The sequence below is a fragment of the Hirundo rustica genome, chromosome 6, assembly GCF_015227805.2.
Source record: "Hirundo rustica isolate bHirRus1 chromosome 6, bHirRus1.pri.v3, whole genome shotgun sequence".
Taxonomy (NCBI): Eukaryota; Metazoa; Chordata; class Aves; order Passeriformes; family Hirundinidae; genus Hirundo; species Hirundo rustica.
In genome coordinates, this window is record NC_053455.1 from 5,032,361 (window position 1) to 5,054,098 (window position 21,738).

Below are 21,738 nucleotides of genomic sequence, written 5' to 3' on the forward strand. Positions count from 1 at the left end.
CACCGTGTTTTCTGTGCAGGGCTCTGGGGTGTGTTTTGGCAGGTGTTTCACTGGCAAAGTCACCAGCAGCCATCTCCTTGGTGCCTCTGCTGCAACACGCCACGATGCCACGCTCAGTGCCCGAGGCTTTGGAGGGCTCGCAGCCTAGTTATGAAAGCTTCATCTGGAAGCTTTGGGAAACATTTGGAAATGTTTTGGAAAACATTTGGATCGAGGATGCCATAGCTCTGCGCTTGGTTGCTTTACTTTGCTTTGTCCTTGAGTGAGAAAACTGCTGTTGGGTTTCTGTGTTTTGTTTTTTTTTTTTTTCTTTCCATCAATTATTCTTTCAGACAAACTTATTTCCAGGGATAAATCAGAGCAAATGCCAGTGTGAAAATAGTTTGTGGTGTAAAATAGTACTAAAGTTGTGCTGGAAGGGATCTTGAGAGGTTACCTTGTCCCCAAGGGTAGTTGAATACACTCACTGGTCTGGAAAGTGATTGTCTTTGCTGGGAGTTGTTTTGTCATAAATTATCTCAGGAGCAGAGGCAAAAATCTACCAAATAATGCTGTCAGTATGTGTGCACGAGCCTTCCTCAGTTTATTCAAATCATTTGCTGAATAAGTGATGAAAATTAATGCTGGGTTTGTTCCCAGAGCTATTCAAAGTAATATTCCAGAGTAACCTTTTCCACCTTGGCATTTGCCAATATACTGAAAGCTTTATGGATGAATTGCAGTTTGTATTTGACATGGAGCCATCCCTGTTTTGCCCCATTTCTGAGACAATCCAGTTCCCAGAAGTCCCACTGGGGTGAAGATCAGGTTTTTCTTTGTTTCTTGTGAATTAGTTGTGACTTTCCAGTTTTCCAGGTGGTCACCAGCCCTGTGGAAATCCACAGCAGCCTCTTCCCTTGACATCTGCAGGTTTAGATAAAGTTGTGAGATCCTGGGCAAGGATCACTAGAAATCCTCATCTGCTTTGAGACTGAGCCAAGTGATGACTTTGAGTTCATTTCTCCTGCATCTTCCTTTGTCCCAGCTTTGTGTCTTCAACGCTGAATCAAAAGTAAACTTACCCAAGAGCCCCTACTTTAATGTCCCCTACTTTAATGTCCCCACCTTTTAAAGGTGCTGCAGAGCTCCATGGGGATTTTTACCTTGCTTACAGCTCCCCACTTCAGTGATGGAAGGTTCTGAAAGAGTTTCACCTGGAGCCAGCTGGATGCCGGCTTGTTCTCCAGCCAGCTTTGCGCTGGTGTTGGAATCCACACAGCCCAGATGGTGACTGGTTTTCCTTCATCTGGTCCTCTTCCCAACCAGTTTACAGTAGGTGATAGGGGAATTCATCCATCTTTGGCTCTGGGGAAGGCTTGGCGAGCCCCCCTCAGCCCATCTGCATGTTTCAAGTGAAGATGACTGGCATCAGTGTTATTGTTTGGCCAAACGAACGCGGGGATATCACAGCTTAGATTTGTTACAGATGGGTTTCTGGATATAGTCTAAGGCATTCTGCCAGCCAGTTTTATATCTGTGTAAAAGTGATTGGCATCCCTATAAATAAAGCTGCTGCGGGATTATAAATCTAAATATACTTATTCATTAAATTATTTTTACATTTCCACTAGGTTGTCATCCTGGCTTATCATAAGCAAACCGTGCTCTCTGCCTGTGTGTTATCCACAGCTTCAGCACTGCAGCTTCTGAAGCTTGGAAATATTTTTTTCACTTGTGTGTGAGCTATCCATGTGTCCCTGTGCCATGGATCTCTTCACTTGGACTTCCTCACAGTCATCACTGGGAATGACCCTGTCCTGGAGATTGCTGTCGAAGTGGCAGTGGCTGTAAATACAGGAATGTGAGTTGTTCTTTTTTTTGGTTCACAAGTGATCATGACTTTGCTGGAGTATTTAGTACCTGTGACCTGGTAGATACTGTTTGCTTGGCTCCTTTGGTGCTGGGAAGGGCTCCTCCATAAACTTCTCCATCCGTGTCCTCGGGCAGGGAGTCTGGCAAAGTTTCTTCCTTCTGTGCCGCAGGCTGGGCTGCGTGGAAACAGGGGTCTTTTCGCCTGGTTTGACCATCCCTGCTGGTTGTTTTGGCTACAGGAGCAAGGGAAAAAGTCCCCCAGACCAGTTCCAGGTGCAGCTGTGAGCTGTGGAAGTGCTGGAGGGAGAGCCTGGGCAGGCACCAGCACAGCCGGGCAGCGATGCGGGCACTGGTAAATCTGGCTTGGTCTTTGAACAGGCTGATGAGAACACTGAGAGCTGCAGCCTCTGTTTTCTCTGGTTTTTGGTGGTTTTTTTTTTTTCCCCCCTTCTCCTTTCAAAGAGTTTGATTATTAATTCAGTAAATGGTGAAGCACAAGAAACATGTGCTTGCATGGCCAAGCATCAGCTGCCTCACTCTCCTCAGTAATAACGTGCTTTGTTGAAAGTTAACCCATGATTTCAGTTTAATTTCCTAATGAAGGGAAGCTTTAATGTCAGTCTGTCCATCTGCTCCTCCTCCCATCCCTGACAATTCACCAAGTCCATTCTTTCAGATTGGTTTTTCATCTCCAGTCTGTGGAGCTGCTGCAATTTTTGTCAAAACAGCCATCACGTTAGAAGGGCGTTGTGGAGGTTTTTTATTAAGGGAGGCAATGAAACCTCAGCCTGTACTAGACACCAGGGAATACACATAAATGTTATGAACATCCAGGCCATAAAGAGTGCTTTAGCTGGATTTGCCACGTTGTGAGACACCAGGGAGCCCACGCTGCAGGTCTCTGTGCAGACATGTAGGTGTTGCTGGGGGGATGTTCACCTCAGTGAATTCTCTGATGGCTAATAAGTGTAACTTCATCCTGCAGCCTCTCTCTAAAAATGGCTTGTGCTGCTGAGATTCACAGGAGGAAATCTTTCCATTCATGTTGGTATTCCTGGTGCTGCTCACCCCCTCAAATCCAGTTTTGGTAGCATTACAGGGTCAGCACTGTCTTGTAGGGTCTTCAGAAACTGGTACAACATTTGGATGTCTTGACCTTTTGCTGGAGCTGGTTGCCAGTCCATGTGCAGTTTGGCTCTGTGGAGACCATGCTGCTGGGATTCAACATCCTGGCTGTGGGCTGTGTCCTGGAGGCACCGGGGCTGGTTTGAGCAGAACAAATTTCACAAACTCAGAAGTCAAACAAAGCATTTTGCCTGGTGCTGATTGGGACAGATTGGCCAGAGCTGTGTGGCTGGTGCCAGCAAGCAGGGAGGTGGCTGCCTCTGGGAATGACATTCCCATGGTGCCTGTATCCTGCTGCAGACCCTAATGCAGTGATGTACCCCCTTCCTCCCTAAACCAGCACCAGCTCCTGGCTGGCACGTGTTACCCACGCTCTGGAGGTGCTGCTCTGGGTGCTCAGAGCATCTCTAAGGTAGTCTGGAGGTTATGGTGTGACCAGCTGGGCTCGGTGCTGCTGGTGGATGGGTGGATGTGAGATCATTTCATCACCTTGTCTCAGGGGAAAGGACAGACCCTGACAGACCAGCCAGCACCCACTTCCCTGCAGGGATGTGATGGGGTGCAAACAGGACTTGACATTCAGTGCGTTCTTGGTGAGCTGCCAAATGTTTGCATATCAGCCTGGCTTTTGCTGGTAGGTGTCAATGCTTCTTTCCAGGCCTGTTTTCCACCAAAACCTGAGTTCTTCACAGTGTTGAGGGTTTTTTTTCCCCCTCCTCTTTGTTTCCTTTCTCTTTTCTCCATTCAGTGCCTTAGTAAGAACACAGCTGAAGTCCTGGGAGCCCAAACTAAACCTGTCTATTACACATGACCCGATTAGACACCACTGTAATAAGCATTTGAATCTAAAGCTAGATTAGGCAGGGAGCAGTCTGAGGCTGGATTTGCATAGCACGAATTCCTTTTCCACAGGACGTGTTGGCTTGTTGGTAAATCTTCTGCAAGTGAATTTAGAAAGCTCTGGCGTGCCTCAAGTGCTCCTGTGGATGCATGGGTTGCTCTTTTCATGAGGCACTCAGCTGGGAAGAAAATGCCTGTGATTGCCTGGAAGATGCTTTTTCTCTCCTCTCTGCCTGCTCTCATGGCTCATGTTGCAGCCCATGGGGGTGGGTAGCTCTTGCCAGCTCTAAAAACCTCCATTAAGGGCATTTTGAAAGTTTTTGCCTGGAGAGGCACTTATTTCAGGGTGTTTTCTCTTCCTGTGACAACTCTGGAAGTAGTGGAGTAAATCTGGAATTTTCAGGTACCTAAATCCAATTTGCAGCTTCTTCAAGCTTTCACTTCAATGTTAAAGGTCTTGTGCTGGAAGATGATGCAAAGGTTTTGTATCCAAAAGCCATTTAACTTCCTTCCCCTGTGGACAGTCAGAAGATTGTGGATGATCTGAGGGTCAGTGTCTCTTTGCATTATGTCATTACCGTGTGTTTAGGCCATCCAGATTGCAGTGTTAATTTGGGGCAATGGGATGCAGAGGGCAGGCAAAGGAGGGAAAATGTTTTTCAATGTTTAGGGCAGTGTCTGGGCAGTGAAACTGCAGGCTCTCTGTTCTAGGAAAGGGTTTGAGATGGAGTCATGGGTTTCAATCTTGGGCCCCACTTTGTTATCCATGTCTGGGCTGTGTTGGAAGATCTGACATTCTGGTGAGTGCAGAGCTGCACCCCTGGGTGGCCTCCATCAGCCAACTCCGTTGCCACTTTAGCTGATAGAGGTGTTCCAGATGCTGCTGAAGGAATGGGAGGATGTTTCTGGGTGTTGGGGATGTATTTTCTCACTGCGGGCCAGTCGAATGCATTGCCCTGCAGCCATGAAAGGGGGGAAGCTTTGAAGGGATGCCACAAGCCACTGATCACCAGAGCACCTTGAAGCCTTGCCCAGGTGTGAAGAGCTCTGCAAGACCCAGCCAGCCCCAGGGCTCACCTCTTGACAGTGGAGCTCTCCATTGGCTTGGGCTGTGGGTGAACCGGGCTGGTGTTGATGGGGAGAGGTAAAAATGCCATCACTCCAAAGGCGTCCCCCAGATTTAAAACCTGAGCATGACTCCAGGTGCTCTGGAATAGCCTCTGCTCAGCTGGGGTCAGCTCTCCTGGCTGTGTCCCCTCCCAGCTCCTTGTGCCCCCCCAAGCCTCCTCGCTGGTGGGCTGAGGAGCAAAAAAGACCTTGGACTCAGAGCAAGCGCTGCGGGACAGGAACCAAAAACATCTCTGAACCAGCAACTCTGCAGCACAAACCCAAGGAAAATCAAGTGTTCCAGCCCCAGCCAGCTTGGAAAGGGGCAGGTTTGAGGAAGAAGCAGTGGGGTGGGAGCATCTTTGCAGAGAGCAGTGTGTGTTGGGGTTTGGTCCTGCACCCCAGCAGCAGTGGGTGACACGGTGGCTCTCTCTCTGAGCCCACCCTGTGGCTCTCTCTCTGAGCCCACCCTGTGGCTCTCTCTCTGAGCCCACCCTGTGACTCTCTCTCTGAGCCCACCCTGTGGCTCTCTCTCTGAGCCCACCCTGTGCCTGCAGTGGCCTCGGGGAAGGTTCATCTGCTCCTGCAGTGTGGTGAGTCCCAGATAGATCGACACCCAGTCTGCCCTGCTGCTGCAGGTGTGATTAAATTTAAAAAAAAAAAAAAAAAAAAAAAAATCAAACACAGTTATGATCTCTCAGGGTGTCTGAGCCTCTCAGGATCCCCTTGGGTCACTTTTTCAAAGCGGTTATTTGCGATTGCTAGGCTTTTTTTAATTTTTTTTTTTTTTTTTTAATGAAAAGGGAGGTACTTGTATAAATACCTACCTGGGTGGGAAGCTTGGGTTGCAGTTTGTGCTGGGTGCAGTGTGAAAACCTGCAAAGAAGGGAAATCCACTCCCATACATAGCCCTGGCAGGGCTGTGACCACAGTTGCTGTGATATTGCCCCTCCAGGGGGTTTCCTCTCCGAAATGTTTGCTCAAGTGGGGTGCAGAGGTTTGTTTTTTGAGCAGTATCTAGAGATGAAAGCAAGCAGGATGCCCGAAGCTCTAGAGATGCTGTGGATGCCCTGTTTGGACTCTAAACTCCCTGGGGAAAACCAGATTTGGTTAAATCGATGCAGAGAGGAAAAACTAACGGTGCTGTGCATGTACTCAGTGTGTTTAAATTCGGTTTGTATTGACGCTGCTGATGCTGATCCTTTCCCGGACTGAGCATTAAAATAACCTCTATTGATTTTTAAATGCACCCCCTTGGGACCTCCACTGGACTGACATTCCCCTCTGGATGCTCCAGCAGGGGAAGAGGAGCCTGCTTTTGGTCCATCCCCTCTGTCAGAGGCTGGATAATTAGGCAGTTAAAACCACGTGCCCCCATTAAGGCAAATCCTCTGAATTGCAGGTGCTGGATTTGAGCAGCTGTCCTGGAAAATCGAGTCCTGCTGCCCTGTGGCTCGGGATGGTGCAGACCCATCCCTGTCCAAGCAGGGCTTTTGCCATAAGCTACATTGTGTTGTAGCCACGTAAAATAAGTATAACCAAGCCTTCCAGTTAATCTCACTTGCTGTGCTTGCCCGATTTTCTTTCTTCTTTCGTTTAAATGCGGACAGTATTTCAGTGAAATGTGATAAAAGTCGCTGGGTTTTTATTCCGGGGCTGGGTGGGAGCTGTTGGGATCATGTTGTGCCTGGTGTGAGATCATGTACATTGTTTTTCGGTGTTCATCCGCTGGAGCACAGGGAGGTATTCGTGTCATACTGGGAGGAAAAGCAGCCAGCGGGCCTTTTCTGCCATTAGACATATTTATCAAGGAATTCTCAACCTCAGGTTTGTACTTTAGGGAGGGGAAATCACTCTGGATTAACATCAGAATTTAAAAACCTTTAAAAGGAGATCAGCATTGCAGATGGGTAGGCCAGCTGAGAGATCTGACAAGTGTGTTTTGTTTGCTCTGGGCACCTTCTGTACTTGGAGTTTAATGATATCTTGAAGTTTAATGGTATTTAGCCATCAGGGTCCCTGCTGGGAAGGACTCCCATTTACAGCAGCCTTCATCCAGTTTCCATTTTGAGAGAGAAAGAAAACCAGCTTGCTCCACACCACACAGTGCCTGAACACCTGTGGTTCCAGTAGCCTCACCTTAAGCGTGGATAATGCTAAAAAGCTCCAAACACCACCCAAAAAAACCCTCTCTGGGACTCAGCCAGTAGCTCCTTGTTGTGGTGGTGGCCCCATGGCAGATGTTGCTGTGCTGATGGACTGGAAGCATCTGCTGCCGAGCAACTCAGGAAACTCCACTTTGTGAAGCCAAATTAAGAGGCTTTAATAGAGGAAAGAAACCTGCCTGCCTTCAGCCGGTCTCACCCCGGGGATTAGTGCTGAAATGGGGAGCAGCAGAATGGAAAGCTCAGCAGTGAGGGTTTGCATCTGATAAATCACAGTCACAGCCCAAATATTCGTTGGAGGATGAAAAAAAAAAAAAAGAGGGAGGAATTAAAATAAAGGAAGGTTGTTGATTGAACTGTTGTTCTCCAGGAAAAGGCTAATTGGCAAACAAATATCCTCCTCCAGTGGGAAATGGCAGCTCCTCTCTGGCTTGCCAGGCTGCTGAGTTTGTATTAACAGCATTTGCATCGTCAAAGGGAGTAGTCAGAACCTGTGATATCTGGGCTGGGCTTTACAGCTGGTATTAGCACCTTCTGGAGGTGTGCTGTGCCTTGAAAGAGCAGTTTTCTCCCAGCTGGGGCCAAAACCAGCAGTGGAAAAGGAGTGGCACTGGATTGGTGCCAGTGCTAGGTGATAAGGATGGAGCCAGGATGGAAGAGGATGCTCAGTGAGGCTGTAGGAGCCCCCTGAGCTGCCCAGGGGATCTTGCATCCCTCTCTCTGCACTGGATTTGTCCTTGAGGGCTGCCTGGACAAGGCTTGGCATCACCCAGCCTGGACACTCCCAAAGGCTGCCGGGGAGACCGGGTTCAAATGGCACAGGACAAATCCTGGGAAGCTCTTCCCTGCAAGGCTTTCAGGAGAGCCTCGGGTGGGTGCTAATCCCTCCCTGCTCACAACCTCAGCTCTGAAAGGGCTTTGAGCCCCACCACAATGCAGCACTGACAGCTGCTGCCCCAAGACAAGAGCGGGGTGAGTGGAGCACTGGGACCCGCAGCCTTTCCTTTCTGCTGGGTTTTTTTTTAATCTGTGTTGCCTTTTAAAACTGGGCTGGCACGCAGGGAGGTCAGGGGAGGGCCCCAGCATCCTTCCTGGAGAGCCCTCCCTGCCAGCTCTGCCTCCCTCTGCCTTCCTGGAAAGTCTCTTGGGCTTGGATAAGTCCTGTGCATGGGTTTCAGGATGCAAATCATGGAGTACATTTAGGGGAGCGAGCTGTGACTTGAAAGCTGTTTCTTCCTCCCAACCTCAATGCCAACCCACCCCACTTTTTTGGTTTGATTCTGTGAAAAGAAGACCACGATCTGCCTGGTTTCTGGAAAAACGGGCTGTGTGTGTCTGTGAAATTGGGTCATTCAGCACCCTAGTGAATATCAAGAAATATATATATATTTATATAGGTTTGCAAACTGGGTCTTGTCTGTGGCTCCATGTTGTTGTTCTGTTTCCTGAAATAAATGGTATTTGCCCCAGCTGATGTGCTGGAGCTCCTCTAAGAAGTGGTCTGTAGTGGTTTGGAGGATCTGGTGCCGGTGCTGAGCTTGTTACTGATGAAATTTACCCTTTTAGTGGGGAACATGTGACCTCCAGTGTTACTGCGCTTCTCACCATCTAGATGGCTGGGAAACTTCCAGCAAGGTTTGGTTTTTAATCCTCAAAAGCTAAACAGAGTTTTGCTGCAGCAGCGCCTTTCCTGGTTGGATTAATACGTGCACTGAGCACCACAGGGGATCGATCAAGGGCTGCGTGGGGTTCCCTGGACCAGCTCCTGAGAGATGCTGCAAGCCCTCATCCTTCTCCTTGGATCCAAGCTTGTCTCCATGCCCTGGCATGAGCATCCTGCAGCACACCATCAGCCATGCCCTCCTCCAGATTTTTGCTGGCTTGCCGAAGCGAGCGGCGCTGCTCCGAGGATTGATTTCAGCTGGAGAGCGTTGAGACAGATCCCGTCTCACCCTGCTGTGCACCACGCTCTTCCCCCTGGAAAGTGGATTACAGAGTCAGCAGCGTGTGCTTCCCTTGGCAGGGACCTCCCTGGTGTGCTGGAGAGGCGACAGGCAAGTCAGGCCATGGAACTCTCACGGCACGCTGGAGGTTGTTCTCTTTTCCCTGAATAGCATCAACACCTCCAGGTGGGAGCCCCATGCAGACACAAACAAAAAAACCCGTCTCTCCCGGCACTTTTGATAGGTGTAAGTTTAAAGTGGGTAAAGGGAGGGCTTTTCTGGCATGCTACAAATTCGTTAAATGTGTCTTTCCCTCGCTGGCTCTGTAATAAACTTGGTCTAATTTTTCTTGCTGCGCACTGGATGTGGCCATCAAGCCCCCGAAGCCCGTCTGCCCTCGAGCTGAGCAGAATGTTTTCTTGCGAGGCAGCAGGCCCAGATGTCCGCTTCAGGATGTGACAAATGCCACAAGGAAAGAATAGAAAGAGGAGGTGACACATTTTAGGCAAGCAGTGGGTTTTTGACGATGCTGGCAGATGGAGTGAGCAGAGAGCCTGTGGCTGCTGCCATCTCCTCATGGCATCAGGGGCAGTGTGCTGGTGCCCTTCAGGTACCCAAGACAGGTATGGAGACAAAAACCATGCTTTTTGTTGGGTTCAGAGAGTATAATAGGGTTTCTGGGACGAGGAAGGAGGATCAGAGGTAATTCAGGATTTGTTGGGTGTATTTATAAATCCATGAAGCCCAAGTCTTTGAGATTTGCTTATGCTGAGAATCAGGGCTCTTGTGATGCACTGGTGATGAATCAGGCTCCTCCTGGCAGCTGCATCATGGAAGGGGTCCTGCTCCCATCCCTTTTGGGCTGCTGTTTTGAGAGTGGAGAAAAGGCAATCAATAGTTTAAAGCCTTTTAGCTGGATGTTTTGGGCTTTTTTCCTCCTCCTGACCATATGCACTGTTTTCCACCACACACAAACATTGCTCCCCTATACAGCCTGTGCCTGAAAAGAGGTTTACACTGGAGAAAGGAGGCTCTGGAAATCAGCATGAGTGTTTGTGGCCAAAAAATCATTCTGGTTGCTTTAAACAGGAGCAGCTGTGCTGTGGATACCAGCACCATGCTCAGCACGGTGGAGGTGCTGGTAATGAGCTCAGATCCTTTGAGCTTCTGTGTTGGAGGGAAGGTGATTCCTGCTCAGGGGGAGGCAATCCTGTTTCTGAGCATTGCATCCATGCAAGAGCTCAATGTCAAACCTTTTATTTTTAAAATTGAATAATGCTTAGACACCCCCCTCAGTAAAACGTGTTTCCATGCACCAGCTTAGGTGCAAATGTGAAATGGAGGAGCTTTTCTCTCTTGAGAGGGGTGTGCTGCTGCCTCTTGGATGGGCAGGGCACCATGAACACGCTTTGGAGGGCTCACAATCAGAACCAGACCCAAGAAGAGGTTGGGTTACTGTGTGGAGCCAAGGAAGGTGCTGCCTGTCTTGGGTCTGTAATGTGAAAAATTAAAACATGCCTGGGAAGGGCTTTGGTGCTTCTCAGGGAGTGCTGCAAATATGCAGGTGATCTGAAAAATGCCGTGGGAGAATCCAGTTTTTATTGCTGTGGAGGTCTGGATGTGGCTTACAGGGGAGGAAAAATCATCTAGAATTGCTTACTTTAAAAAAATAATGCAAGTTATCTTGTGCTGTGCCCTCTTCTGGGTGTTGAATTCACGGGGAGAAGCCCCGAGGGAGGATGAGCCTTGCTGAGTGGTAGGATGGGACAACTGCAGGGTGCAGTGTGTGGAATGCCAAATTCCTGCTTTCTAAGTGCTGAGAAAAGGAGTCCAGGACACCTGGCTCTAACAGCAATGATGTCTTCCTAAAGTCCTTGCCGAGGCCAAGTGCCTCCCAACCGTCACCGGCCAAGGAAGTCGCCTCGCAGTGATGGATGAGAGTTGGAATATTTCCATCGTTTGGGAGCATCCCAGGCTGTGCAGAAGCTCTTGCAGAGTAAAGGCAGGCAAAGCTGGACGTGGCCCAAGGTGCTGAAATTGGTGAGGACATGGTCAGTGAGCGCTGTTACCCTCGCACCAAACCCACTCCCTCCTTGTGCAACGCGCTGGAATAAAGCCCCACATTCAGACACAGAGAGAGAGAGAGAGCTCGGGATCTTGCATCCTCATTTTGGGAGGGGAGCCAGGAAAACAAGAAGCTCATATTCATGTTTGAGGGTTTAGCTGCTGGCTGCTGGGTGGGTGTGGAGGAGAGGCGGGTGTGAAGGGGAGCGTGCGCGCTCCTTTGCATGTGTTTGTGCCCTTGTTGGGTATTTTTAGGCTGCAGACCGCAATGCTGCAATACCGGCGCTGGCTCCCGACCAGCTGGTTGGGGCATCGGTCACAGACAGGCTTTGGCAGCTCCACGAGGTTTAATTTAGCTCTGCTGAGGAGGCTGTTGAATATGCGAGTGGTAATTGCTGCTCTCCTTTCCTTAAAGCGAAGGCGGAAGCGACACCGGGGTCCAATTTTCTCCTAATGACTGATTTCATTTAAGCACTGCTCAGGGCGATCTAGGCTTGATGCTTTTCTTTTTAGGGATAACTAAACTCCTATCTCTGTGTATCACTGAGCCGGGCCCGTCCTGGTGGCACACATGAGCTCAGCTCCTTCTCCTCCTCTTCAGTCTGGGTTTCCAGTTTGAGCCCGTCACACACGCATTTTCACCCTTGTTTCTGAGAAAACAGGTTTATTTGGGAATGATTCAGCCCTCTCAGTCCTGCCTTGAGATTTGGGCTTGGCTACAAGTTCCCTCAGTGACCCTTCCCAACCTATCTTCCCTGGCTCTGTTCATACAGGGGCAATTAAGCTTAATTTATTCTGGCCCGCTCAATAGTAGAGGCCAGAAGGCACCATCAGATCACAATCTGACTTAAATTTATTGATCTAATTAGCGGTCAAAGGTACAAGCAGGAGGTGGGAGCAGGACGCTTAACATATGATGTGGCATAGAACTTGTCCCTTCTGTTCTCCTTAACACAAGCCTCCAGATTGCCAGGGGCTGCTGCTTTTTCTTCTTGAATAACCAATTTCTGCAGAATTTGCAGGGGAGGAGGAGGAGGCTGTGTGGCTGGACTTTGTTCTGACGATGCAAGCTGCGCTGTCTGCAGCTCCCAAGGACCTGCCAGGGAGCTGTGTGTTGATTTTGATCCATCATGTCAATGAATATTCATCAGCCTTCTGAAGGTTTAATGCTATTTGCCTGGTAGCTAACATATTCTCTCCCTAACCTTTTTTTAGCCTTGGTTGTTAATAACCTACAGCCCACTCAGTCTACATTATAGGGTGGTTTGGTTTTTAAAATTGTTTATAGATGAAAATGAGGAACCTCAATAGCTCCAGAGCTGGAAGCAGCTCAGGAGTACCTTGTCTTGGTTGCTACACGGCTGTCTGCTTTAAACCCCAGAATAAAACCTTGCCTTTTGGTCTGTCATTCAGACTCCTCATAAAACATTGACAGGAGTGCGTATCTCTGAAGGGCAGGCGTTGTTCTGATAAAAGCTTTCCACACATTTCTGTAAGCCCAAGTCAGAGCTTGTATGTAGCAGCAGGACGAGGTTGACGCAGTGTTGAAAAGAGGATGGAAAATGCCCTGTGGAAGAGTTGGGTCTGTTTGCTCCAGACCAGCTCCTGGAGCAGGAGCAGGATCAGGGTCAGACTCTGCTTTGGGAACGGTGTGGCCGTACCCATGGACTTGGAATGACCAAGTGACCAAACTTTGTACATCTGAGGACTCAGTGTTGGTTGGGATAGAACTCTCGTGCCACCAACATCTCCCTTTGCACCCTGCTCATTGTGACTCTTTAAAACCCAAACCTGCAGTGTTTTCTTCGTGCTGGAGTGGACAGAAACCCATGTGCCTTTGGCTTTTTGTTTCCCTGCCTTCTTTAGGAGAGGAGCTCTGCAGCAGGTCCCCCAAGCCTGCTGACACCGAGGGGATGCCAGCAGGCAGCTAATGGATTTGCTGTGGTGCTGCCTGCCGGGGAGCCGTGATGAGAGAGCTTTCATGGCAGCTGAAATTCCTCCAGCGGCTGCATATTTCTACATCCGAGATGTAGAAATGTGAAATGAGATTTGGGGCCCTTCAGGAGGAGGGGGGGACTCTGCAGGCTGGGCAGAGAGCAGTTGCACAGCCTGGGATTATCCTGCGTGAAGATCCAATAGCTGTTTCCCATCGTCCGTGGTTCAGCGGATGATTACGCCATGTGCTAAAAACGTGCCGTCGAGATCATTTCAAGGGTCAAATCCTCTGTTAAAGAACTGTGGGTTCAGAGCCTGAATTTTCTGCAAGGTCCCTGCTTTCAGAGGGCAGTGTGTGCCATGCTGTGGTGGTGCAGGGCCTGACCTGGGGTCTGACCCCAGCCCTGGCTCTCCACAGGGCACAGCTGTTTATTCTGATGTATAAATCCATAGTTGGAGGCAATGGCAGGCTCCAGGGAGATCAGACACTCCTTTCTAAGCGCTGACCTTTTTTCCCCGAGTCTCTTCATAGCTTTGTTAATAAATCTGAGTCATCCATATTTCAACCTTGGCTGTTTGTCCAGTCTCTTAACATCTCAGTGTCTTGTTTCGCTGAGATAAAATATGTGGGTGTGTAACTTTGTAAGACAAATGTTTAGGCTTTCAAAAATTCCCTACTTTGCTGGTTGACTTTTCTCATTAGACTGTTTCTCCACACTCATTCCTCATAGGTGACCCTCCTCTTGTGTTGCTGACTTAAGAGTCCCGATTTTGGGGCAGCTTTTGCCTGGTCCTTGCTGTCATTCGGTTCCTGCCTTTTTGCTCCCAGCCAAAGTTTCAGAAATCAGCAAAACCCAAGCAGCCGCCGGGGCGAGCGATGCCCGACGTCAGCACTGCTTAGGAAAATCTGAGCTACCGGCACTGTGTGATTTTTATCAGCTGAAATCAGCGTCTTGTAAATATTTACTGGAGCTACAAGTAAGGTTTATCTAATTAAAGCCAAGCTAAACTTTCCATGAAAAAGAGCCGCCGTACCGGGGCTTGCTGGTGGATGTTTAGGGACACGTTTAAGAGCTGGGGGAAGCGTACAGGATATTTTTTCAGCTCTGCTGCTGTCTGTAGCTCGAGGCATGCCGAGCCGCATGAGGTCTCCAAGGACTGAATCGCCCATGGTGGGGACCTGGTGGGCCCAAGCATGTCCGGCTGTCCTGACAGCAGTCTTCTGAATTTTCCGTACCCCTGGCATGCGGGGATATGAGGTGTGGGTGGGAGGGGGGCTGGCCTGGCTGCCATGGCATTGGTGCAGATTTGCTGGGATTGGCAACAGCGGTGGGGCCTGGGACTCCTCATCCCACGGGGACAGTGGCGTGACCCCTGCCGCCGCCAGCCCTGGCACGAGGCAGAGCAAATCCATCTTTTTAATTCGCGCGGTCGTCAAGGTTGCCAGGACCGTAAACGTCAAATCTGAGCAGAAATATTTGGCACGAAAGCTGTCTCCGCTCTTCCCCTCCGTGCCGAGCGCGTGGGTGGCTCGGTTCCTCCTCCCACCGCGGGACGGGAGCGCAGCGCTGCGGGGCGGCTGCTCCAGCCTCCGCTCTTCTCTTCCCCGCAGGATCTAGTGCCCGGCAGGGAGGGACGCAGAGGACCGTGGCCATGGCCCCGAGGAAGAGGAGCAGCCGGGGGATCTCCTTCATCTTCTGCTGCTTCCGCAGCAGCGACCACCCCGAGATCACGTACCGGCTGCGCAATGACAGCAGCTTCGCCCTGCAGACCATGGAGCCCTCGCTGCCCATGCCGCCGGTGGAGGAGCTGGATGCCATGTTCACCGAGCTGGTGGTGAGTAGGAGGCTTCGTAATTTCGGTTTTAGTTTTGGGGTTTCTCCCTCTTTCCCCTCAACCCTCTTCTCTTTGCAGTCTCCCCAGCCTCGGTTTTGAGTTTTCAGGCAAACTTTGGCACGAAGGGAGGCTGCTGTTGCTGAAGGCTGGGCTCTGCTCCTCCCTCAAGTCCTGCCAGTTTGGGGTGGTCTCTCTTGTTAGAAACTCTTAATTTCTCTTTACAGCAGGGGTTTCCCCATAGGTGCAAAGTGACTTTGCTTGCTGGGCGCTTAGCTTCACAGAAGTTGTCAGGTGTGGGCTACACTGAGGTTTGGAAAGTCAGGATATTGTTTCTTTATCCCTTGGTTCCAACACTTGGAAAAAAAATATGGATTAAGAAAAAGAAAAATTGACAGCCAAAAAAAGCTTTGATTTCCTCTAAGCAAAAACATTTTGGTGTGGTATTTTGGATGGTGTTCTGCTTCGAGTTCATTCAGCTGTGAAACGAGGTTTTCCTACAGTGCTTGGATGCATAGAGGGAGCTGGGAATTGTGACACTGGTCAGTCACGTCTCAAGGCACAGCACATCCCATTAGATGCCAGGCAGCATGGACCTGTTGAGCCAGGCCTCTTGGTAAAGCTGCAGTTTGTATTGTCAAAGCTGGTTTTGCTAAGACATCCTTCTCCAAGGGCAGGATGTGGCAGACCAGGACACCAGCACAGCACGGTGTGGATGAGGTGTCCCTGTAGCAGGACACTTCTGGTCAGGTTGTGTTTGTTCAGGAGAAATGGCTGTCTCTGTCCCAATTTATTCTCCACCAGATCAGGTTTTCCTGGGGAAATCCTTTCCCATGGATCACTTTCCCCATGCCCCAGCCAAAGCCTTGCTGGGCTGAAGGGGACTCATTTGTTGGAGCCCCACCAAGCCTGTGCACCTCATCTCAGCCCAGGATTTTCAAAACATCTCTTCCAAACTCATCCAGATGCTCTGTGCAGTGGCAGTGCCACAGGGAACCTCTGTGTGTGCAGCAAGGCAGGAGCCAGCCCAGCCTGGGGTACGCCCTGGTGTGGCCCTTCTGCTCCCCAGTCCTTCTCCGTGCTGTTGAGATTTTTAGTGATTTTTCCCCAGCCAAGGGTGAGAAAAAGGCCCAGAGGCAGCTGCTGCTCCAGGGCCTGCTGGCAGCAGGAGCCACACTGGCTTCAGGGGACTGCATTCATGCAGGGAGGGGGACACTGTGTACCCACTGTGCTCCTGCACGAGCAGCTGCAACCCCCTGGCTCCCCAAAAAACCCATCAGGCAGGTCTCAACCCATGCCATACCTGGGTGGGAGGGAGGGAGAAGCCAAGCTCTGCCCTGTGGGCACAAGAAGGCAGATTCCCATTCAGTGGAGTGAAGTTGCAAATCCCCCCCGCCCCAACCCCGTCCATACAACGGCTCCTTCTTGCTCTCCGTAACCTGTTGGTGTCGGGTATTAAATTTCAGCATTAGTTAAATGGTTTGGAAAGTATCCCGCTGTTCCTGTACAAACCCACTGTGTAACATTTGGAAGAGAGACAGAGGAAGCACTCAGAGGTGCTGGGCTGATCTTTACGCCTGCGGGAGCCCGATGCCATCGTGCTCGGCCCTCCTGGGTGGGATGGCTTGTGCCTGCTCTGTGGGAATAAGGCCCCCTCAAAGTCCTTGACTGTCTCAGCCCATTGGGTTGAGGGAAGTTGAAGGGGTTGGAAGGGATCTGGAGGCTTTGCCAGCTGGAGTTGGTCCTTTGCCAAGTTTTCCCTTGCAGCCTAACCGTGACTTCTCTGCCCCACTTGTTTGCATCAGGGATCAGAGTGGGAGGTATGAAGGAGTTCAGGCCTGGGAGTGGGGGTATCTCTGGGGACATTGCAGGGTCCCTTGGCACGGACAATCCTCCTGCAGACACAAACAACAGAGTGGGATCCCTGCTCCACAGATCCCAGCCTGCTGCTTACATCCAGGGGTGAAGTCCCTTTCTTTTTGGAGCCATCCTGCCGAATGTTCCCTGAGCTTTGTGTGTTTTTGAGTGTGCCTTGTTGATCTGAAGCAGGAAACATCCCTAGTGTGAGAAATTGGTGACTGTCCCATGCCAGCAGCAGAGGATGAGGGCCTGAGCTGCAGAGGGACGTGGAGCAGCTGTGACTCCAAGGTCAGCTAAAGGCTTGGGCTGCTCTCCCAGTGTCTGTTTTCTGGCCTGTTTTGTGTTAGATGGACATACTGGATTTTAATTAGGATAGGTAAACAGAACAGATAAATAGTTAGGGGTTTGTTCTGTGTCTGTGCAAGTGTTCTTCACTTAGTTGCATTAGGAACAACAGGGAAATGGAATTTTTTTTTTCACCTGGGCACAAATCTCAGCAGTAAATGCCTGCTCTTCATCCCAGACTGCAGGGACGATGCTCCCTGTCCCAGCCAGCCATAATGCAGCAGGCAGGGGCTTTTCCCTGGCTGGGGGCAGATGCAGATGTTGTTGTTGTGGTCAATGACTGATCACTGCTTCCTCCCAGAGGAACCTTTTCCCTTTCTGTGCCTCTCCCCCGGCCGGGTCTGAATGGGTTTTGTTGGAGCATTGTTGGGATGTCGCTCAGGCAGGCACCGGCCCTGTCTGAAAGGCTTTTCTTTGTCCCCTGTCCTGCCGGGGCTCCGGCCAGGCTCAGCCACCCAGGGAGGAGCAGGTGCTGGCAGAGAGGCACAAACAAAAGCAGAGTATTTCAGCAGGATTGACCGATTTGCAGCTCCTTCGGCTGGGACTTTATGATTTTGTGCAACTTTCTGTGCATCAGCACCTCCGTGTCCTGGCTCGGCGGTGTTTGCTTCCTGTGGCTCGTGCCGAGGTGTGGCACCTGTCAGGCAGCACCCATTGGATTTGAGGAGTTTCAGGAGCCATCAGTCCTCCTGCAGGACACATCAGGAGGATCACTGTGCCCCAGAGAGGAGGAAATCGGGGCTTGCACGAACTGCCTGCGAACCGAGAGAACAAAGCTGTGCCATCTGCCACGGCTCCTTTCAAGAGGCTCCTGCGTATCCAGGCTAACAATACAGCGTCTCTTCAAAGGCTGAAATCTTGCTTGCACGCTCACAGAAAGCACTTGCAAAGCTCCACATAATGGTGCCATATGGTAGATCTTGCCATAACAATCCTCTCTGTTTTCCGCCAGCAGCGAGACTTTTCCAGCAGATGGGTGAACGGCTGATGTCCTTTATATCTGCTCAACACTCCTTGTCACTCCGAGCCTTGCACTGAAACGCTCTGTGTGTGGTGGGGTGCAGTGGGCTGCGGTGCCTTGGTTTGGAGAGGGCAGGAGGAGCATGACCAGGACCCCAGCATGACCCAGGACCCCTCACTGGCTCTCCTCACAGTAGGGTGGGTCACAGTGACCACCCCATCCCTGCAGGATGAGAGTGATGATGTGGTGGCTCCCCAGGTAGCTTAGGTGCTCAGAGGAGCTGCTGGCTTTGTTTCTCCCTGGAGCACAAGGTGCTGCCTCTCCCTGATCCCACACCCTGCTCCCAGCCTGCATCCCTGCCAGTGGAGGGATGGGATCAGAGGAGATGCTGCCCCAGACATTCCGCAACACTTGCCTTCCCCAGGCTTTGAGGAAATTCCATTTACTGCTCCCAATGGGGCTTGGCAGCCTTTTCACTCCTGACTTGGTGATGCAGAAGAAATTAGAGCTACCTCCATCCAGCCCTGCATCCTGCCTGGGATGTGCAGCAGCCCGTTTTTAGCCTGTGAAACCAGAGCAGGTAATAACCTTCCCTGGGTCCCATTGCCCAAACTCCAGCAGCTGACAAGTTTTTTGGGATTTGGAGAGGTGACACCAGGAGGTGAGTGGCTGGGCAGTGTCCCCAGACTCAAGATGGCTGCAGGCCTTTCCCCACTGATGTCACTGAGCTTTATGCCTTCCCCTCACATGGAAGGCGGCTGTATTCTCATCCCTGCTGCTTTATGAAGTAGTGGAAACTTGCGAGGCTGAGGAACAATAAAAAGGTCTCTGGCAGCCTGTAAGATTTATCACAGCATTTGGTTTTTTTTGCTGTACTTGGGGCAACTAATGCATTTCATCTGAGCTGCTCTCTGGGTGCTCTCAGGAGATAGTTAGGAGATGGTGTCCCTTGTCACAGACATTAAATCTGCTGCCTTTGAAATGCTTCGTGGTGGTCAGTGGCTCATGATGTGCAGTTCTGGGGCAGGATTCTCCGTGCATAACTGTCCCTTGGAGCTGTGCCTTGCCTCGTTCTTGGCATGCTGGGATGATGGCTGTTTTATATGCTGCTCGAACAGGGAGCATATAAACGTGAGGAGAACTTGGTGTTGTGATCAGTGTGAGCTCTGCTGTGTGTCAGTAGCAGCTCTGGGTTGGGAACTCGTTGCCAGAGATATCCAGTTGTACTTAGGAACTTCAGTAATGTGCTTGTCCCCCTGGTTTCTAATCCAATAAGGAGAAAGTATGAGGTTTTGGGCTTTGCAAAACAACACGGCTTTTAAGTAGCAGCTGAGGGATCAGCTGCAAAGCCAAGCTTTGCATTTCATGCTTGCAGGTCAGCTGTTGTATTTTGATGTCTGGTCCTTCCAGCATTAAGGACTTCAGGATTTTGAGAACCACTGAATAGTAAACAAAGCCATTTTCCCTATATCTGCAAAGAAAAGCATGTGATTGGTGTCTGGAAAAAGTTACAATTGCAATAGCCCTTGTGTCCTGGTCAAGCCACCCCTTTCTACAGAGTCCATCCAGAGCCAGATGCTGAGCATGGAGCTCCTGACCCCATCCCACTGCTGTCTCCCAAAACCAAGCTCCTTTGGCTTACGAATCACTTTTAAGAAGGCAAACCAAGTGATTGGTAATACCTGCTTTTAAATTCACTCTGCAGGGATCCATGTGCCATAGAGACACTTCTACCAGGCTGCCCACTTTCTGTTTTTCAGGTGTGAACAGTCTGGACCTGCCAGGCTCCCATCCCAGCCCACCGCTCACAGCACTTGTTTTCGTCACCTTGTGTTGTTAACAGCCTCCCTGATAATCTCTAAATGTACCTTTTGATAGGCAAGCAGCTGATAGAGAAATCATACACCTACTCGGTCAGAAAATAAGGGTCTTCTGCCTGCGTGTGTTCCCTGGACCTGAATGAACCAATCCACCGAGGAACGCTGTATTACAGCAGAAACAGCCCTGTAATTGCAGTATCTGTTACTGCTACAAACCAGCGTGGGGGCCTGCCCAAAAAACATGCAGCTCCCAACCCCTGATTTTACAAAGGAGCCACGTCACAGCAGGATGTGAATCTCAGCTGAAGGCAGAGAGCACGTAAGGAACCCCTTTGTTTCCAGGAGGAGCAGAAGCGAAGTGGAACAGTAATACAGCCTACCTGCTAAATGCTTTCCACTTTGCACTTTGTAAAAGAGGAGGCCACATCCCTGGGAGATGCCTGGGCAGCTCCTTTGGTAACGCATCGGTGCCCTGAATTGGGGCATTTGGGTTTTTGGCTTGCACTCGCTCCCAGTATTTCTGGCACGGGTCACCATGGAGGGTACCAGCCTCTTTGGATGGGGAATCTGCTCCAGCAGTGGTCTTCCTCCTGATTGCTCAGTGCTTGGGTGGTGCTGCTGGAGTTATGAGCAGGATTGGACAGCAGATGAGTTGTGCTCTATCACCATCCTGGGCCTGAAGCATTCCTGCTGGGAATAGCCTGTGCCTGCCTTGTATCCGTTTGCAGATACAAGTGGAAGCTCTCCGTGCTGCTGTAGTATCTCGTTGTTGGCAGTGTCCGGGTGTTCCTCAGCGTGGGAACATCACCAAGGTCAGCTTTTGGCAGCTGAAGCTTTCCCAGCCCTGCAGGGAGGATCCTGCCTGAGTGCCCAGCGATTCCCAGGAACTCCAGGGTTCAGATCAATACCGTTATTTACAGGGATCAGCTTCCCTGTCCCAGCCACACCCAGCAGTCTGATGCCTGCTTGCACGTGATGTCTTGCTGGGTGTCAGACCCTGAAATCATGGAAACCACAGAAAGGTTTGGGGTGGAAGGGACCTTAAAGATCATCCCATTCCAGCCCCCCTGCCATGGTCAGGGATGCTTTCCACCAGACCAGGTTGCTCCAAGCCTCATCCAGCCTTGGTCAGAAGTAACCTCCTCTCAGGGTGACCCTTCCTTGCACCTGAGTAAGTTCTTAAAAATGCCCTTAGGATGCCAGGTGTGACTAAAGCCAGGCCTGTGTGGGATGAGGACTTGTCCCATCCAAGCGTTCATTTCCATCCTCTGTTGCTCCACCAGCATCAGGCTGTAGCTGGCTCCTGCTTCCTGTGGCTGCATTCCTTAAGTCCCACAACCAGAGTGATACCTCTTGGGAAACTTCCAGGATCAAGCTGGTGTGGGGCTTTGTAGCCTCTAATTCCATCCAGCTCCTTTTTGAAACTGCTCCCAGAGCATTATCTGGGGAAACCTTGGCATGGTTTAACCCCAGACCAACCATCCAGTGTTCCTACCTGAGCGTCCCTGTCGGGCAGGGGACATCTGGAGCCACATGTGACCTGTTGGCTTGGTTTCCAGCTTGAGCAGCTCCCTGGGATGCCAGCAGCAGAAGCAGTGTAAAATCTGACTGAAAAGGGAGCTGCTGCTTTGGTTCTGTAAAGAGGTGAGAGGTCCACATCTGAAACCTTACTTATTTTCCAGCTCTATGCTTTATTATGGTAGGAGGTGCACCTACCAAAGGACAGCCACCCCCAGCTCTGGCTGGTTGGATTGAATCCATTTGAGCTGTCACAGTAGTAGATAATAGGCTGAGACATATTTTTTGTTGGTTTTTTTCGGGGTGTATGTACAACTGTGTGGAAAAAGGGCGCTGGTGATGCACCTGCGGGGCTTCTAGATCTGAGAGTG

The 21,738-nt window shown here is 50.5% G+C and overlaps 1 protein-coding gene across 4 annotated transcripts in view; it reads left to right on the forward strand.

Annotated features, from left to right (window-relative positions):
- Nucleotides 1–21,738, forward strand: part of DAAM1 (dishevelled associated activator of morphogenesis 1) — an 89,644-nt gene that overhangs the window by 22,037 nt on the left and 45,869 nt on the right. For 2 of the 4 annotated variants that reach the window (XM_040067060.1, XM_040067063.1), the window contains exon 3: nt 14,643–14,866. In XM_040067060.1, the coding sequence (XP_039922994.1) occupies nt 14,684–14,866 (183 nt within the window). In that variant the 5' untranslated portion in view covers nt 14,643–14,683. Of the gene's footprint in view, nt 1–1,776; nt 1,841–7,867; nt 8,061–14,642; nt 14,867–21,738 lie in introns of those variants that run through there. The other 2 variants (XM_040067061.2, XM_040067062.1) reach the window with 2 other exon arrangements.